This window comes from Chrysoperla carnea, chromosome 3, assembly GCF_905475395.1.
Source record: "Chrysoperla carnea chromosome 3, inChrCarn1.1, whole genome shotgun sequence".
Taxonomy (NCBI): domain Eukaryota; kingdom Metazoa; phylum Arthropoda; class Insecta; order Neuroptera; family Chrysopidae; genus Chrysoperla; species Chrysoperla carnea.
In genome coordinates this window covers 28,238,132-28,257,935 of record NC_058339.1, presented here as the reverse complement: position 1 = coordinate 28,257,935, position 19,804 = coordinate 28,238,132, and the positions used below count along the sequence as shown (strand labels likewise).

General features: G+C 26.8%; 2 protein-coding genes across 2 annotated transcripts in view; one reads left to right on the top strand and one right to left on the bottom strand.

Moving 5' to 3' along the window:
* LOC123296519 (rhoGEF domain-containing protein gxcJ) overlaps positions 1-19,804 on the top strand; it is a 209,306-nt gene that overhangs the window by 67,840 nt on the left and 121,662 nt on the right. The window lies entirely within an intron of this gene.
* Positions 1,245-2,744, bottom strand: LOC123296528. Its single transcript, XM_044878039.1, has one exon. It carries the CDS (start codon positions 2,732-2,734, stop codon positions 1,583-1,585), a length of 1,152 nt encoding a protein of 383 aa, XP_044733974.1. The 5' UTR covers positions 2,735-2,744; the 3' UTR covers positions 1,245-1,582.

Here is a 19,804-nt window from a genome sequence, read left to right as displayed (position 1 = left end):
TCGATATATTTTATAAAGTAATTTATTGTTCCTAGAACACTTCGAACCCCAGATTTATCTGTAGGTCTTTTCAAATTTTTTATTGCCTTTAAATTTTCTTGTGCTGGTGATATTTTATTTTCTTCAATGTAATGGCCAAGATACTTAACCGATTGGGCTGCAAATTTACACTTTTCGAGCTTTAATTTAAATCCTTCTTCTCCTATTACTTCAAGAAATCTTGAGATATGTTGCATGTGATCTTTCCAATTGCGTGAGAAAATAAGACAGTCATCCATGTAGTTGACGCAAAACTCATCTAGGTTATTTCGTCTTATAATATTTGAAAGTATGCGTTGAAAGATTGCAGGAGCATTTTTCAATCCAAAAGGTAATACTTTGAACATAAATTTCCCGTACTTTGTAACGAAAGAAGTTTTCTCACGGTCCTTTTCTTTTAACCTAATACACCAAAAAGCGGAGTTTATATCAACAACAGTAAAGTATTTACATTTCGAAACTTTTTCCGTTATATCATTTATTGTTGGAAATGGGTAGCACTCTGGGATAGTTATTTTATTTAAGTTTCTAAAATCGATGCAAAGCCTTGATTTTCTTCCATCTTCTTTTTTATATGCGAGTGTTACCGGTGATGCGAACGGTGAATCAGATTCCTCTATTAGATCGGATGCTAGTAACTTCTGTACTTGATCTTTGATTTCACGTTCATCTGGTATAGAACATTTATAAGGGCGGGCCGTAACATATTCATCTCTCATTAACTTTATTTCGGCCTCTCTAGACTTTACTTTACCGACATCAAATTTATTTTTGGCAAAAATTTTCTTGTGATTTTCAATAATATTTAAAAGTTCTACTTTTTTTTCATATCCATCTATGTGATCTAATTTAGGTTTGAACTGATTTTCATTAGTTTCTTCTTGATGGTAAATTCTAATATTTTCAGTGTTTTTCTCTTCTTTTTCATTTTCATTGATTTTACCTTCTTTATTAAAATTTTTAACATCTTTATTGTCTTCTTTCTTTACATCTCTATTATCTTCTCTCTTTACATCTCTATTATCTTCTTTATTGACATCTTTATTATCTTCTTTCTTTACATCTATATTATCTTCTTTCTTTACATTTTCTTTATCTTCTTTATTTTCATTTGTAATTATTTTGTTAGAAATTTCACAAGATTTCTTCTGATTTTGATTACTTCTTATTTGGAGCATCTCATCATTTTTAGGTTTTTGGTATATGTTTAAATTCTCGTCTTGAATTAGTTTAAATTTTTTAATAGCATCTAAACCTAGTAACAGGTCATAAGAAAATTCTGAATTTTTAACTACAAAAGTATTCAAATTGTTTGTAATATTTCCAATTTTAAGCTTTATGTTTGCCCGGGCCGAACTAAAATTGAAACCATTAATTGTCTTGAATGCAGTGTTATGCTTTAACAAACTTGTTTTTAATACATCTACAACTCTTTGATTAATTAGACTCACGTTAGATCCTGAGTCATACACTGCTTTTATTTTCATTTTATCATCAATAATTACGTTTACATGAATTAATGGAATCAAATTATCCGGGCTCTCTAGTTTAAAGAATTTCGGTCAATTTCTATTTTCATCATTTCAGCCTCATTTTCTGAATCAGATTTCGTTTCAATTAAATTAGATTCTTTTTTCTGAGCGTACAGTATTTTATTTCGGCATTCGTTAGAGGGATGAAATCGATTTTTCCAACCAAGAGCTTCACACATGTAGCATGGTTTTTTCAAGGGTATATCAATTTGTTTCTTTTTAGTCGATTCTCCTAATTTTGTTTTTTCATGCCGATTATCATATGGTTTATTTTCTTTCGAACGTTTATTATATTGACCATCTAGCTTTCGGAGTTCATTGTATAATTTTTTTATAGTGTTAATGTCTTCGCGATCTAGCTCATCTTGAACTTGAGATGGTAAACCCATTACAATCAAGTTTATTCTGGAACTCATAGTACTATCACTTTCTACTTCTAAACATAAATTTTCTTTTGTTAAAGCGTAATCGATCAATGAGCCGCCTAAGTATTTATAGGTATATGCTTTTCTGACAGCTGTCCAACCTTTGTCAATAAAAATGGAAAAAAATGAATTTCGCCATTCAGACCAATTAGTTAGACCAAATTTTTTCAAATTTCCTTCATACCAGTGTTTGGCCGATCCAGCGACAAAAAATCGTAAAGCTTCAATCATCTGGGTACCACTTTTTATTTTATTTCGGTCACATTCACTTTCAAATTTAGAAAACCACTCAGAAGGGTTTTGTGTTTTGTCATATTTATCAAGAACAAACTTCTTTTCTATATTTTGCAATTTTATCTCATCTTTGTCATTTAATTTTAATTCTAATTCCTTGATTCTTTTAATTAAAAAATTTTCTTCTTGGAGTTTTTCACTCACATCAAAAAAAACTACAGATTCCTGTAACGGATAGTTTTTGTAGCTAAGGTTTCCATCTTCATCAAAATATTCTTTTTTCAAATCCTCATCTAATTTAATGCCAATTTTTCGGAAACCATTAATCGGTTTAATAGCAGCAATTGCACTTTTAATGGTGGTTTTTGATGATAATACCTTATGTTCATATAAATTTTTATGTTCATCTGGTAAGCTAAACCATAACCGCTTATCTTCGGATAGTCCAGCTAATTCAAAATATTCATCGCTTCTTCTTATTAAGTGGACAAACAATTTTTCCATCTTAAATGATTGTAATTTAATTTGTAAGTTATTAATTTATTGAATAAATAACGAGATTGTATTTAATCCTGAAAGGAATATATTGACAAATTATATAAAGGAATTACACTAAATTTACAAACAAAAACATACCTGAAAGGAATAAATTAAATTACAACGTTATTTAATAGAATGTCCACTAATAAACGTTTATGATTCTAACACAATATAAATTATAAAAATCTTTAGTTCAGGTATGTCAATTGAAACAAAAGTAAACAATTATATCACTATGGAAGTGATAATAATTTACATCTATTTAAAAACTGAATATTATTTTGCCGTGAAGATCATGTTAATCACATTTTTTTATGTTTTATTTTAATTATTATTCTATGATCTAATACATTAATGCCCAAAGTCAATAACTAAACAATACCTTGTGTATTTAATTCATTAAAATAATAATTTTTTTTCAGTAGATCGTTATTTACAAAATTGCAAATATTTTATTGATTTATTGAAACAATAGTAGCGACCATGAATAACTACTATTTACTGTGTTTAGGAAACAAGAAGCACGATTAATCATTTTATTTTCCCATATAAATTAATTTTATTTATTTATTTATATATTTTAAAACAACAAATATTTCTTAATAATAACAAGTGAAAACAAACAATTGACTGAGTTAATTGTTGAAACACCATGTATAGACAGTGTTGATTAATCTATCACATTACACATATACCTATACATGTCACATATACATAACTGATAATCCCATATTAATACATACTATAAAATCTGCATCTAATGTGTGTCCTCGTTAGTAAACAGCGATGTTTACATAAAAATGTTTCAAACAAAAGTTGTTTATTTTTTGATAAGAAACTTTTTTTACATTTAAACTTTTGTTCTATCTCTAACGGTTTACAAGATAAGTCCTACGGATCCAAAACCCAATTGACGTGTGTTGCTCATTTACGAACTAGACCTCACTTTTTATGTCCTGAGTGCGCTGTAAAAATTTCAGTTTGATATCTTTATATATAATATAATGCAACAAATAAACAAAACCATGATTTCAATTTATTTTGAGTATTTACTTACGGATGCTGGCTGATGTTTAAAGAAGATCGTTTTATTTCTTTTCAAAAAATTAAGTAATGCACGATTTCAAATTTATAAAACACTATCTAGACTCTAAAAGTATATAGTTAAATATTACAAAACATGATTTTTCAATATATTTTAAGTTCTCGAATTGCGATGCGGTTCGCGCGTATTATAAATATTGACTTTAATATGAATTTAATAATAATGTTCTCTGAAATTTTATATTGGAGAACATTAAATGTATATCATTAAAATTGTTATGAAATAATCAATTTAAAAAACTATGGCTACAAGTTGGTTCAATAGAAATTATATTAATATAAAAAAGCAAGCTGATATTTATTTTCATACTGTTGCTCATTTCATGACAATTAATAATGATAGTAAAATTTACAAAATTCGAAAAAAAGCCTTCCTGTGAATAACAGTTTAATATCTGGCATGGTTTTGGCACCGGTAAAACTCTCTGGCAATTATAAATTATACTATCAATTATAATTTCAAGATAACATTAGCAAAAATGAAACAAGCCACAAAGTGCCATCGAGGTTATCCAGAGGAATTGGTAAGAAGACTAAAGATCCTTGGGAAGAACAATTGAAAAATTTAACTCCTGAAAAAGAATCCACTAAAAACTAAATCCATAACAAAGTGGTTCAAAATTGAATGCCTATCTGAATTTTTTTTAAAACAGCGCCGTTTCTTGCTGTTTGTTTATAAAGACGTCGCAGTAATCCACCCGCTTTGCTTTCACCTCCTATTTTCATAGTTCTATAGACCCATCGTTTTTAGCTGTGGATTGATCGATCAGTCAGCTTCTTCTTTTATGTGTATAAATTATTATTATTCTCGGAATCAAATCAGACAATATTAATACAAACTAGTATCTTAATTAATTCCAATGCTAGTTCTGTCATTGATTTATTTTGATTGGTAACATTTTAAAGACCACATTGTAAAATACGAAATCAAGCTTCTCATATAACACATTTTATATTTTAAGACATTATGGTTTTTTAAGTCATAAAGATTTTTATGAAGCGAGTTTGTTCATTAGCCTGCAGTGAAATATGGATATTTTATTAAAAATGTCATATGTTGAATGTGGCATATGATTTTATTGGATGTGTTTTACTCTTGTACGCTCATGTTTGAAAAAATTTCAACTTACATATTGTAAGTATAGTGTAAAGCTCTACAACTTTGTCATTTTATTAAGAAATGAAGAACAGAAAAGAAATGAAGAAGACTTTTGTTCGATGATAAAGTGGCTATATACCACCTGCAATGGAAGTAGCCATTTTTATCAGTCTTTTGATTCAATCGAAAATCTGAGTTTCTTACGAGACGAGTGTTTTTTTAAGGATTCTTAAACTAAATATGCTTGCTATTGTACTAGTCCGGTTACCCTATGTTCAAATGGAAACTTGGTTAAAGTCAAATCATATAAATTATCGAAATGTCGAAGAATGGAATATACTTTCATTCTTTCTTTAGAACAAGCAATAAAAGTCCCATAATCAATCTTATTTTTAGAAAATTTTACCAGCAAAATCATATTAGAACATGAATGATAAATAACAACATTTTTAAATTAAATTTTTCGTTGACAGGCTCATAATTTAAAATGGAAAAAAATTCAAGAGGTTTCTACATTTACAACAGTTAAGCATAAGAAAGTAAATTTTTTACTTTCTGGTTTTGTTGCAAGAAGCTGGGAAAAAATACAAATATAATCACACACTAATTAACATTTAACATAATTTAAAATCTGTTTACAAGTTACTGTTTGGTGTCACTAATTAATCTTTTAACTTAAAAAACATGGTAACTAATTAATAACCGATACATTTGTTACTCAAAGTGTTAAATTTATTGAAAAATGAAGTAGTAACGAATAGTTCTAGATTAGATTTACAGTGCGTAGATGATAATTTCTACATTTAAAATAGTTTTTTTTTACTTCCATATAAAGAAAAGTATTAAATAGAATATTTTCTGCTTTACTTTTACAACCACTTGTTCCAGGACATTGGCTCGTATTTGCTGTTACAACAGCATTGTAAAGATTGTTCAGTAATTAATAACAAGTGAAACTTACAAAATTTAAAAACCCCCGACCAATGCGATTTATTCTTTGTAAACCGATTTTTGGAAACTTAGCTATAAAATGTTCTCAATCAAGTCGGTTCGGCCGTTTAGGGTCTACGATGCCACTAAGAAACACATAGACACACAGATAAACACTTTAAACTTATAACATTCCTTCTTCAATCAATATCAAAGTGATGGTCAAGAACATCAGATGTGATGAAAAGGATATTTAGTGAGCTATCATTTTTTGGGACTAATTTTTGGAAATATTTTAATTAAAATTAAAATATTTGAGTTGCCCTTGTTCTTTTGAATTATTGTTTTGAATTACCTAATTATTTTACCATTTCACTTTTTGAAATGAACTAAGCCAGGTTTATTTGACCATTCATTTCCATAGTAATTATTTATATGTCAAAATTATATGTAATGCCTTTTCCAAACTGAATTGATTTTGAAGATCATCGCTAATTTTTTAGTTTTTTCGGATATTTAACCTTAAGCGCGCACTTGAAACATAGAAAAAGAACACTGTCCGTTAAATTACCTTTCAAATGAAACCAAAAAACAAATCGGTTCATCCCTTTAGGCAGGCACTACGATGCCATAGACAGACAAACACATAGACACACACACATAGCGGTTAAACTTATAACACCCCTTTTTTTTAATTCGGGGGTTAAAAATAGTCGAGTTACTGTTAACTATTGTACCAAAAAGGTGGATAATTATTTTAATTATAATGTAAATTCCAAAGCGTGAGGTGCTCAATACGTGAGGGGCAAAATTATCTATTTTTAGTACAATAAAAGGTTTTTTTAGTTTACTTAAACTATAATTCATGTTATAAGTAACTCAAAATTTGTACAATAAATGGTTTTTTAGTTTACTTAAACTATAAGTAACTCAAAAATTTTGCTGAAAATTGGTACATGTATATTTCCAGACATTTTCCATGTATGGACGTTAAGTGACTGTTCACACCATATTTTTTATACTTAATTATTTACCATAGCAGTTTCATAGATAGATACATAAACCTCAGGCGATTAAAATCATTAACCAACCGTACACAAGAAAGTATATTATATTAATTGCTTCTATATATTTATACTACATGAAAGAAAATATATATATTTTATTATTATTGTATAATAGTTTTGATTTTATATGATGTATGATCACACAAGTTAATACCTATTCAATTTCCGCCGGATGTTGATTAAATATTAACTAAGATAATATGAAAAGTATATAGTTATATAGGTATATTATTCATTAGAATAAGTGTATCAAGTTTTGTAATCATTTTTATAATAATTGCATATAATTTTGATATAAAAAAATATGTTTATTTATGTTGGTAACGAGTTTAATTGCAATGATATAGTTTTTAATAAAATATAGGAAATATTTTTAGATAAAAAATATAGCCTCGTTTTAATAATTAGATATTTGATTATTTTAGCCTTCTATGAAAATTGTCATTGCGTGCATTTACTGACATACTATCAGTAAACGATTATAATGTCAACCAACAATTTTTGTTCTTTTTGGCTAAGTATAGCACATTGAATATTAATTGAAAAGAATAGAGCAAGAACGATTTATTAAAAAGAAAAATTACGTGTTAATATTTACAAAAATATTTACGATAATTGATTTTTTTCTATAACATTAAACAAACTTGTATAACATTAAAAAAAATTTCATATTGATCTCTGTACTTTATGTATAAAAAGCACGCACTTTTTATACATAAAGTATAGTTTTTCTTTTCGTACTAACGGTGTAAGCCATAAGGGTCACACTAACATGAACGGCTTTTTTTAACCGACTTCAAACACAAAAGGAGGCTATCAATTCGATTATATTTTTTTTATGTGTGTTACCTTAGAGCTTTCGACTGGGTGAACCAATTTTGATGATTCTTTATCTATTTGAAAGAGAACGGCACCCATGAGCAAACCATAAAAGTCTTACATTTGCATTAAGTATGTACGACAATATCACGCCAACCGATTTCGATGATTCTTTTGTTAGTGACAAATGTGTAAGTGTACTTCAGATTCACTAAAAATCATAAAAAAAACTTTTAACAAATAGAAAACCGACTTCAAAAGAAAAACAATTCCAAAACAAATAAATATGCACTAAAAAGTAAAAAAATAACGTGATATAATATAGTTAAAATTACATATTGTTATTTTTAGAGTCGGTGTCAGCCAAGCTAATGTAGCAAACTGTTCTATCATATTTGTTTCCTTGGCTGACACCGACTCCAAAAATAAAAAATAATTTTAACTTCATTAGATTATGATTATTTTTTTACTTTTTAGTGCTTATTTATTTGTTTTGGAAAAGTTTTTTTTTTGAAGTCCGTTTTCTTTTTGTTAAAAGTTTTTTTATTTTGTTTGCAATCTGTACATGAATTACTGTTACCTTCTACTTTCGCGAAACTGATTTTAAAATTAGTACCTTGTTATTTTTGTTGAGGTACAAAAAATTATGTTTCGATAAATTCCTTGACTAATAGGAAATGTAAAGTTTAAAATTATTGGTTTATTCTATTCATTTAATTAGGTTCTTGCAATGAACACAATTTTTTCAAATATAATAATACGCTTAATAAACCCGTGAGGAATAAATTTTAAGTCAATGATACACGTGATAAAAGATTTGCTTAAGGACGAATTATCAAATCATCGAATGATGACTAAGATACGTAATTTAAACCGAAATAAAATTAAATACCTATAACCAACAATTTCTAAATAAATAATACAAATTAATTTTATCTTTTAATTTTATTGCAATATTAAAATAATTATCAAAATGAATATAATTTATTATTTAAAAATAAATGAATTACAATAAAATTCTACTTTGTATGAGTAGATACAAGTCATGTTGGGTATGACCCTTAGAGGATAATCATTTTCTGAGAAAAAATTTAAAAATTTAGAAAAGAGTGATTTTTCCCCAGGCTCGAGTATTTTTTTCTTAATTTAGCGGATTTTAAACGGATTGGTGAAAAGTTTTGGTGAAAAGGGAAACTTTTTTTATGGGTATTTGTTCAGGGATTTCGCAAACTTCCTTAAATTTAACTTGGAAAGAATGAAAGGACTAAAACATAAATCTATATAAAAGAAATTGTTCAAAAATTTAAGTTTTAGTTTTGTTTAATTTTTCACCCGACAATTTTTATTTATTTATTTAAAAACGAATTCAAAAAGTTTCCAGACATCTGATAATTTCAAAGCAATTAATTTGGGGTATTTTGTTTTTATCGAGGGAATTTTATTTGGCCGTTTAGCCGTTTTAGGGGAAATTGGATGAGTTAATCTGATAACACTGTTCTTTATCGAAAATCGTGTAAAAATTTGTTAATTATAATGTTAATTCGAATAAAATAATATCGAATTTTTGTACTCATTTTTGGCCGATTATCAAATATTTTTAATCGAAAGTTATCGCAGACACCTCAAAATAAACAGATTTTCATTTTGACTATCGGGGAATACTTTAATTTTCTATCAAGAGATTAAAATTAAATTAATAACAAATAATTTTTTTGTACAAATAAAGTTATAATTCTCAACACGATTTCATTACGCGTGCGATATAAACCTAACCTTAACATTAAGTACTAAAACATAATACAAACCTGAACATGAAAAATTACATAAAAACAATTATATTATTATTTGTTAAATATAAATATTAATATAAATATTGTTATTTAAAATGAATAAAAAAAGAATTATGTTACACGAATAATTTCATCGTGCGCTACCCACAAAATTTCGTGTAAACATAATCATTGTTAACATCGATTTTTTAAGTTTATTTATTTACATTTTTTTTTTTAATTTTTGTAAATTCAAGGGTAATTATTACAAGTATTGCGACCTTTTTTTGCATTGTTTTAATTTTTTATTTCAATAGATATATCAATTGTGTTAAAATTAAATACGCGATTTACTATTTTTTTTATTAGATTATGTTGTTAATAATTGGGAAATATTTCGTGTGTATACAATATAATACGGTTAGTTTAAGGTGTGGTATTTTCGTGTTTCCATAACTGATCAATTGTTAAACATTTAATTATATACCAATTAAAATTAAAATAAGTAGTAGAATTTAAATGTTTTATCTTTTTCAGATAGTTTAAAAATAAAAAATAAAAAATTGGCAGTCATAGGGACTGCCGATAGAAGTGAAAACTTAGACCTTTTAGTATAAAAATTTGAAATTCCATAATATTTGAATTAAAATGATCAACATCAATCTGGTTTTCACATCTATTGGCACTCCGAGCAACAATTATATGCATGTTTATATGGTTTTTTATTATTTAAATATATTACGGGCTGTACAAGATTATGACAAAATATAAATACAATTCAATTGAAATAACAATTAATATACTTACAATCATATAATTTGTGAATAGTATTTGTATTTGTTTGTATTATGTACAAGTTCCAATGTACTTGTTATATACGCAGCACTAATGTTACACAATACGTCAGCTGTATAGCTACGGGTATACTGCTATAAGCTAAGAGACCGAAAAATATTTTCTTAGATCGTGTTGATTTCGAGTTATGCAAACATTTTGGTTTAAATATTTTTAAATAACTTTTTTAGCTTATAATTAAGTAAGTTACAATTCAAGACGCAAAGACTGGTTAAATTCTTCAGAATTGAAATCTCTGAAGTACCCTTTTTAACACCGTTTTCAATTCAATTGCTCTAATTTAATTTTCTTAATCGAAAAAAAAAAAATTCTTATTATGTAAAATGATAAATAAAAAAATTAAAGCAATTAATTTAAAAGATTAGTTTTCTAAAAATAACTAAATAGTTTCAAAATTACCTATGTTTCATTTCAATTAATATTTCGCATTTGTGGTTAATATATTGATGAAATTTTGAATATTACCTATACAGTGAGCCGTAAAGAGTTTTCTCCATTTGTTTCCAAGTGATATATTAATAATTACTAATAATAAAATGAAATAATTAACTCATTTACAAAATGACAATTTTTTTTTTTATATAAATTAATATGCATAAAATATAGTTAATTAAACTTTCTATATGATATAATTTACGAAATATTTTTTTTATTATTATTATATTCTACAAACAATAAAACAATAATTGAGACATGAATATAATTGACAAAAATATTTGAATAAAAATATGAAATAATTATCTACGTAAAAAAAATATAATAATATTATTGATTAATTTAATAATATAAAATCACATTATTATTATGCAGTTTTGTTATTATAAAAATGCAAAATATTTTCACACTGAATTAAATTATTATCTACGCAAATTAAGAATAAAATTACAATATGTCTATTTAAAATAAATAATTTTTGTTGTTGAAAGTAACGAAAGAAATTTTTTTTGACTTGTTGGTTGATTTTCATGGTTAAAAGTATAAGGCACTATAAACAACAACTTACGACCTTTTTTTTGTAATTTTCCCTTATTATTATCTTATTTTGTAACAATTAACAACAGGTCCGTAAAAAACGCGTGGCAAAGGAGGCACTCGTCACCGGCGGGTTATACGTAAAACAAAAAGTTAGTAAAGAATCATGTAAAAGGCTCTCATTAATTGATATAAAGTCATAAAGTTAAAAAATTCATTTTTTTTGATAGCACAGGCAAATTTGATCCAATCTAATTGGAATTTTCATTGAAACCCACTAATTTTTGGTCATTCTTTCAGCTGCGACGTCAGTTTTTCGCTATCTATTATTTATGTGCTTAATTCCGTGACCAGAATTCAACCTTCTTGAAAACTATTAGAGCTACGTTACAAATTTGAAAATTATGACCCAAATTTCGTAGGATTACATACTTTGTTTATCAAAATTGGATAAAATTTGGATGTGATAGAGCAAAATTCGATTTTTTTGGATTCTGATGACGTCATAAAGTTAAAAAATTCAATTTTTTGTATAACACAGGCAAATTTTATCCGATTTGATTGGATTTTTCTTTGAAATCCACTAACTCTGGGTCATTTTTTTTAGCTGTAATGTCTGTTTTTCGCTATCTATCACTTCTGTGCTGAATTCCGTGACCAGGACTCAATCTTCTAGAAACCTATTAGAGCTACGTTACTTTTGAGCACAAATTTGAAAGTTATGACCCAAATTTAGTAGGATTACATACTTCGTTTATCAAAATTGGATAAAATTTGGATGTGAGCGAGCCAAATTAAATTTTTTGGATTCTGATGACGTCATGAAGTTAATAAATTCGATTTTTTTGATAACACAGGCAAATTTGATCCGATTTTATTGGAATTTTTTTGAAACCCACTAATTTTGGTCATTCTTTTCAGCTGCGATGCCAGTTTTGCTAGCTATCACTTAAATAAATACTTGTCATCGGATGTATCGCTTGAAAAATTTAATTTGACAAAAATACAACTTAATAAATCACAGTTCAATTAAAATATACAGTTTATAATCTAAAATATAATTTATAATTTATAATAAATTATCTTTTATTATACTAATTATTTATTATAATATAGTATGTACTACCAAAAACCCAATATAAATTCAATCTATAATTTACTTTAAACCACAATTTATTCATCTTTTTCAAGATGGCAAAAAAATTATTGGATTTTTGAACAACAGTATTTTAAAAATCACAAACATTCCTGTCCCACCCTGTATGCTGTAAATTTTATGCTGAACTCTTAGTTTATTTTATTAATAACTTTTAATTTCTTTCATTTTCCTGTACAATTTATGAATATCGATTATAATAATTAACCATTAAGTAATATAATGTTATGCATAATGACTTAAGTAATATTCTATAAAACTTAGATAGTAATTTTACAAAAAAATTATATTCTTAAAAAAATTTTATTAATTATTTCATGCATATACAAGTAATAATAAACATTTAGAACAATTATTATTTCATTAATCTTATTTTCTCACAGTAGACGTATGATAAATGAATTTTTTTTACCATTTAAAAGTTTACTTAACTTTCAACATTTTTTTGTTTCTTTGCTTTATTATAATATGCAAAACTTACTGTATTTTATCAACACACACACACATTTTGCTGTAGTAAGAGTCACGATATTTTTATTACAAATTTTACATAATGACTTAATTCCTTCAAGAATCGTGTTTATGGCGAGTTCATAAATATTATGGATATTATTACATAAAAAAGGAATTTGAATTATTTACATACGCATAAACTACCGCTTGTTTATATACTGATGAGATGAGCGGTTCACTGCCACCCCAAATCATCATACACCCCAAATAATAGTCCGTTTTGGAAAATAAATTTTTCAAAGAATTTTCGGTCAGGAACCGGAACATTTTTTCATTTTTCAGTATTCGGAACATTGATTCCGCTTGGATTCGTTTACCAGATCAGCTTCTGAAAGTAGTCTTTCGCTGTAAACGAAAGCCAGGTACAGATTCTGCGTAACTGCGGGTACTAATTCAAATTAACTGACCACCAAATGAATGGGTCTTTAAGAAAAATTCAATGTCGTAATCAATTGGATTTTGTTTTTCTTGACCGCGACAATCACTACTATTATCCTTTACCACTTCATTGAAACAGTCCCAAAAAGTGTCATGTGTTTGAAGTGTGAAGTTGGATTCAGTTTCATCTCCTTTCGTTTAGCAGGTGATGAATGCGGCTGTTATATGTTTCTGTCAGAAGAAGATTCGTCGAAAGAGTTTTTTATATACTCAACCATAATTTTTTGTCGTTTTTTTTCAGTTTCAAGAACTTCTAAATAGTCTGACACAATAAACATGCTCCGTTCTCGTTATCGTCACTGTTTAAATCAAAATATTGCCAAATTGATGATGGCATTTCTACTAAATCAATCAAACTTAAATCAAACACAAAGTCATGACGAGAAGTGAAAAAAACTACCGGTTCGAATATCCGATAGCCGTATATCCGGCGTTCCGGCATCGTTCCTAGCCGAATATTCGGTATCCGGTATCCTGCCAAACCACTATCCGTTTCATCTCTAGCTTTTTTTATCTGATATACGTGTATGTTTTATGTCTATGATAATATAATTGAGCATGTTGTACTTATTATGGTTTTACTCGAAAGCTATTGACCTTTTAATTTTGTCTGCGTAATAGATAAAAACAGAAGCAGATAGTAGGTTATAATAATGATATTTCATTATATAATAATTTTAATCATTATTATTACCATAAACAATAATTGTAAATAATTATTTCATTACGTTTATAGTTTATTTTACAAATGTAACATAAGATAAATGCTGATGATAAAGTAAACATATAAAAATCGTGATGTAAGGTTGATGTCATCTTACTATAAATCGTGTAGAAAGCAGATGTCAGAGAATGATGCAGTTTATATAAAACACGATAATAGGAAAACAAAATCAGAATAGAATAAAATGCAATAAAAAAATAAAAATCTTCACAAAAATAAAGATGCAAAATTTTTTGTTTCGTTAAAAATACACAATATTTGCAGGCATGAAACATTTCTATCTTTGGTCTTTTTGAAATTACCAATGATTATTTTAAGAGTTAATAAGTGAACTTGAAGATGTGTTACTTCAATATTCTCTACGAATCGAAGTTTTGTCAATATTTTAAAAAATGTAAGAAAATTTATTCCTTATCTGATAACGCCCTATTTTTCCTTACCTATTCTATTTGCTTTTCATAGCCGTAAAATTTTTCGTCCTTAAAGTATGAGCATGTAATCGGCAATCGTTCAATTTTAATAGAAAATTATATTCAAAACTTATCCATTCATAAACAAATAAAAATTTTTTTCCTCTTTTGGAAGAATCATTTTTCTAATGAATTTTAAGCTCTTCAAATTATTGATTGATTTTTTAATATTTGAATATTTTCAGAGATATTTCGAGACATATCATGACAGCAAAAAGTCGTACGGCTTTAAAACCTACACCAAATCGAAGGCAAAAATATAATTATAATCACCCTTTATTTGGAGAAACATTGAATTTTTGAACTTTTACAAATGTCCTTGAATTTCTGATTGCCATGACAACGCTTCGAGTCTTTGAGAAAATTGAAGAAGCGCATTCTTCAGCTCACTTATTTTTACTTTAAGAATGAACCCTGATAAAGTCCAAAAAACTAAGGATAACATAGTAATGTGCCTGTAGATTTTGTATACTTTTAACAAAAGAGTCAAGTTTTTGTTTTTACGAAGTTAAACCAATCTCCCAGCACCCAACCCAACGGTCTGGCATTTGGTGCCAACCCAACGGTCTGGCAACACCTTGTTTTTAATTTTTTTTTTAATTTTCAGCAACTCGCAACCAGTCTGCCGTACTTATTCCCATCGTTTGCGTACTTAATACAGCATCCTCTTTAATGTTTTATGTACATAATTTCACTGTTTACCTCTACCCTTAGTGTTTTGATTTTTCCAAAAATTTTATAACTTTGGATTCTCAATCAATCCTGATGACCTGAATCTGGCTGGACGTACTAATAACCTTCTTTTACGATTCCCTAAAGCTTTTAGTTAAGTTGTCAATATTTAATGCTGTTGTCTCTTGGATCATTTATAAATGTATAAATATTGCATGTTGGTACAATTTACTTTAAAGCGTAAACATTTATAAGAAAAATTTGTGCGTTATTATATTAATACACAATCACAGTATCCAAACTGGTTTCAGAAAATTACTTACAACAGATAAATAATCATAAAAAAAACCTGATTATTTTTACAACTTAACAGAATACACGTATAATCATACATATAATACATATAAACGAAGATAATTCTATAACAGACATATAAACATATTTCATGTTACAATGGATTCGTTCTGTAAATTTTTATTGCTGTATAATGCGTAAAATTGTTTTTTAATCAAATATTCACAAAGAAAAGCCGTATCTATATTCATGGTAAAAAAGCCATGCCATATCAAAAACTAATTTAAGTTTCAATGATTGAACGTTAAAAATACTTTACAAGAAATTCCATGCAAAGAATAATTTTTAATATTTTGCTGTGGTTTGCATTTGTTATTTTTGCAAAACATTTAAATTAATAGCCTAAAAAAAATCCCAAGATACTAAGGAACATTTCTACCTAAAATGTAAGAAATAATAATTTTTTTACATTTTTTGAAAGTTAAATTTAAGAAATTAATTTAGACTCAAGACTCACTTCTCAGGATAAAAAAAGTTATAAAAAGGTCTTGCTAACACTTATAGATCATGTTTCGAACATGTTTTGCAGATTATGCTGGAACGATCATTATCTCCATAGATAAATGATGAGTTTCATCCACTTTTCAGATTCTGTATATTTTCAGAAAAATTACAGAAATGAAGATGTAGCAATTTCAATCCTTAGCTTTTAAATTAGGGATGACTTTCAGCGTCATCCTGAAAAGTTTTAATAGTTAACATAATATGAAAATAATCCTGTTTTTAATTTTGCCTCTAAATTAACCAAAATTATTTTGTATTATTCCAAAAGACATAATACTTTAAGCTTTCCAAGAACACGTGATATTGATGTTTCCTTAAGGAACATTTGTGAACGAGTCCATTAAAATATTTACACATATACGTATTCATTTTAAATATTATGTAAACCAAAAACAAATAAGCTAAAAGTATCTACTTCTTTCATAAAAAAAATATTGATATAATCAACATTTTTTGTTTCCTATAATTAAAAATATTATTATTTTGTTTATAAGTAATATTCAACGATTTAATGTGTGTTTTTTTTTTTTACTTCAAAATTTTAATTCAAATTGGTCACACTTTTTATTAGGTCGTGCAGTATAAGTGATTGTATTTCTTAAAATGTATGCTTTTACTTAAATTAAATGCATAAATCTGAGAATATTTATACAATAATGTAACAAGTGAAATTTACAAAATGTAAGAAAACTAATTCGCAGATCAAATACAACGATGTCTTTTTTAATGATAATTAACTCGTCACTAGGTCGCGTTGAAAATAATAAACGTTTGAGAAATTTCCTTCTGTATATCCGTATTTCGAAAATTATTAATTCTTGCATTTTCACGCATTAAAACTTAACATAAGAAAGTCAGTGTATCATATATAGGATACTTAATAAATATATATGGAACATAATAAACATATATGGCACAACGGCCATTTTCGAGATAGAATGGGGATGAATGCGGATGTCTGCCAGTATTGTGCGGTAATTATGGAAGTTACCTTATACTGTTTTACAGAAATTTTTGTGACGTCTCTTACATTTTATTTCAAACTCGACCCCTCCAAAACCGCCAAAAAGTTTTACCTGTCACTATTTTTCCCAGTTTATAAAAAATGGATGCTGACTGCCAGGGTTCACTTTTCTCCTAGATTTCTGGATTCCCGTCTCTACCAAAAATGACCATCCTGGTATATGTAAGTCCTATGAGAAAAAATGCTCCACATCGACTCAAGAGCTTATTTACCACACGGCAGAAATCATCTCTCAATCTTATTCGATGAAGGTCTCATATTTGATGAAGGTCGAGAACAAGAAAAAAAGTAAATGTGACTATCTTTATCTTGCAAACCTTATCTTACGAGTATTGCATTTATCTTACACACCTTATCTTACGAGTTTTGATTTTGGTACAATATCAAGTATGAAAGACCAGGATAGTTCGATATATAATTTTTATACAGATTTTCTCTTTAAGTGATTCTACATATCTTCTTATATGCACTTTCAAGGCTATAAACATAGTGTATTTTAAAATTACACAACACTATTTCAAAATAAGCTGAAAAATTCATAAAAATTTGCCCGAAAATAATTTACTCTTGAGATACAGACAGTTGAAGATGTTTATTTAACAGCTCAACGTATCCATGCTTCTTAAGAAATAAATATATAGTATTTTACATATTTACATTTTATTTTGAAAAAAATGCTTGCAATGTGTAATCTGAATAAATTTGGCTACTGACAATGGTTGCCCTGCAATCGAAATATCGATATTTCGTGACATGTATGCCTGTCGTATGTTTTTAATTATATTTTCAAAATGAACTTTCTTAACACACAATTTTATTTCGAGTATCGTGGTATTTATTTCAATAACTATGTCCCAACTCGAAGTTAATATATATATTACTCTCATTTTATGTTCTTTAAATACACGTCACCCTCATTTAAGTCGTAACATCTTTTTCGATCATGTGTCTTTCCCATTTAAATGAAAATATCTTATTGAACAACCTTATGTATGCTAATAAAAAATTATATGTAACTGCATACGCAAAATTTGCAGTTATTTGTAATTGCATATGTAAATTTACAGTTATAAGTAATTGCATATGTAAATTTACAGTTATATGTAAATATACCCTGTATAAGCAGTAGAACAACAATCCTTTGAAAATGTCATCCGGAAACCATACGATTTAAAATAAAAAATACCATTTTTTTATTCAATAAACTATGTACTCTATTTACCATACATCATATAATTTCTAACACTTGTTTATAAACAAACAACCAAGATTTTCAATGACCCTGTATAATTATAATAAGTTCTATAATTTTAATATTACTTGTACATATTTATTGAAATTTTTATTACCTTGACCTTATATGCGAATAAAAAGTTCACGATATTTGTAATCATTATAATATGATTTTTAATATCACATTATTGTATTTATATTTATACAAAACATGTATACTAAATGACAAACATACTACAAAACTTGTTTTAATTCAATTTGTATTTTTTTTTTTTTTAATTTAATTAAAAAAGAAAAGAAAATATTACAACAGCATTATAATATATGAAAGAGATCTTGTGAATGAATTTAATTGATAATATTATAAGAATATAATAATTGTATGTATATTTTTAAAGAGACAGTTAATACTAATATTCTAATAAGCATACTATAAGTTAATACAGGATGATTCATTGTAACTAATAAGCAAAATATTATTACAACACAGAAATTGTTGCAAATGAAAAAAAAAAAAAAATTTGAATATTGAATATTTTGAGTTTGTGAAAATGATCCAGAAGCTGCTTATGAATCGTATGAGTCATCTTGAGACCAATAATTTAAAATTTTGTTACTTTATAGTATAGGATAGTTCTTGTAATCGGTCTAAAAATACAAATCGAAACGTACGTTTCATACCCAGGATAATGTTTTAACACTATTTTTAGATTGGTGTCTGTATGTGTGTTTTTTCGTTTGTAGACATTTGAAATAAAAAGTGATAACGAGGTCGGTTTTACATGAATCGTTGCGTAATAACTTCAAAATGAAAAGACTGACAAAGGGGTTTTGTAGAAATTGAGGCCTTGAGAGAAAAATAGAAGTATTTCTGTTAACAACAAGAAACTGGAAATTTTGATACCTATTTAGTAAAAAAAATTGAAGAAGTGAAATTATTTTCGAAAACTTTTATAATGAATCAACCTGTATAATATTATTAAATTTACTATTATCTATTTGTTATATAATTAGTTTAAATTATATTTTATTTATTATTATTGTTTTATATTTAAAAATAATATAAATACGATCTTTATACTATTTGTTATGTAATTAACAGAGATGGTATCGGTTTTAAATTATGAAAATTTATATAAATTTCATAAATGATTTTACAAATATCACTCTTCAAAACGCTGTATGAAGCCACGCTTTTGTTAGACCATGGATTAAAAAGAACAAAATATTTTTTCTAAAACTTTTCAAAAAACTATGTAAAAAATTGAAACATTATTTTATTCGATATTTCAGTTAAAAGTGACACATTTATTTTTACTTTCACTGCCGTC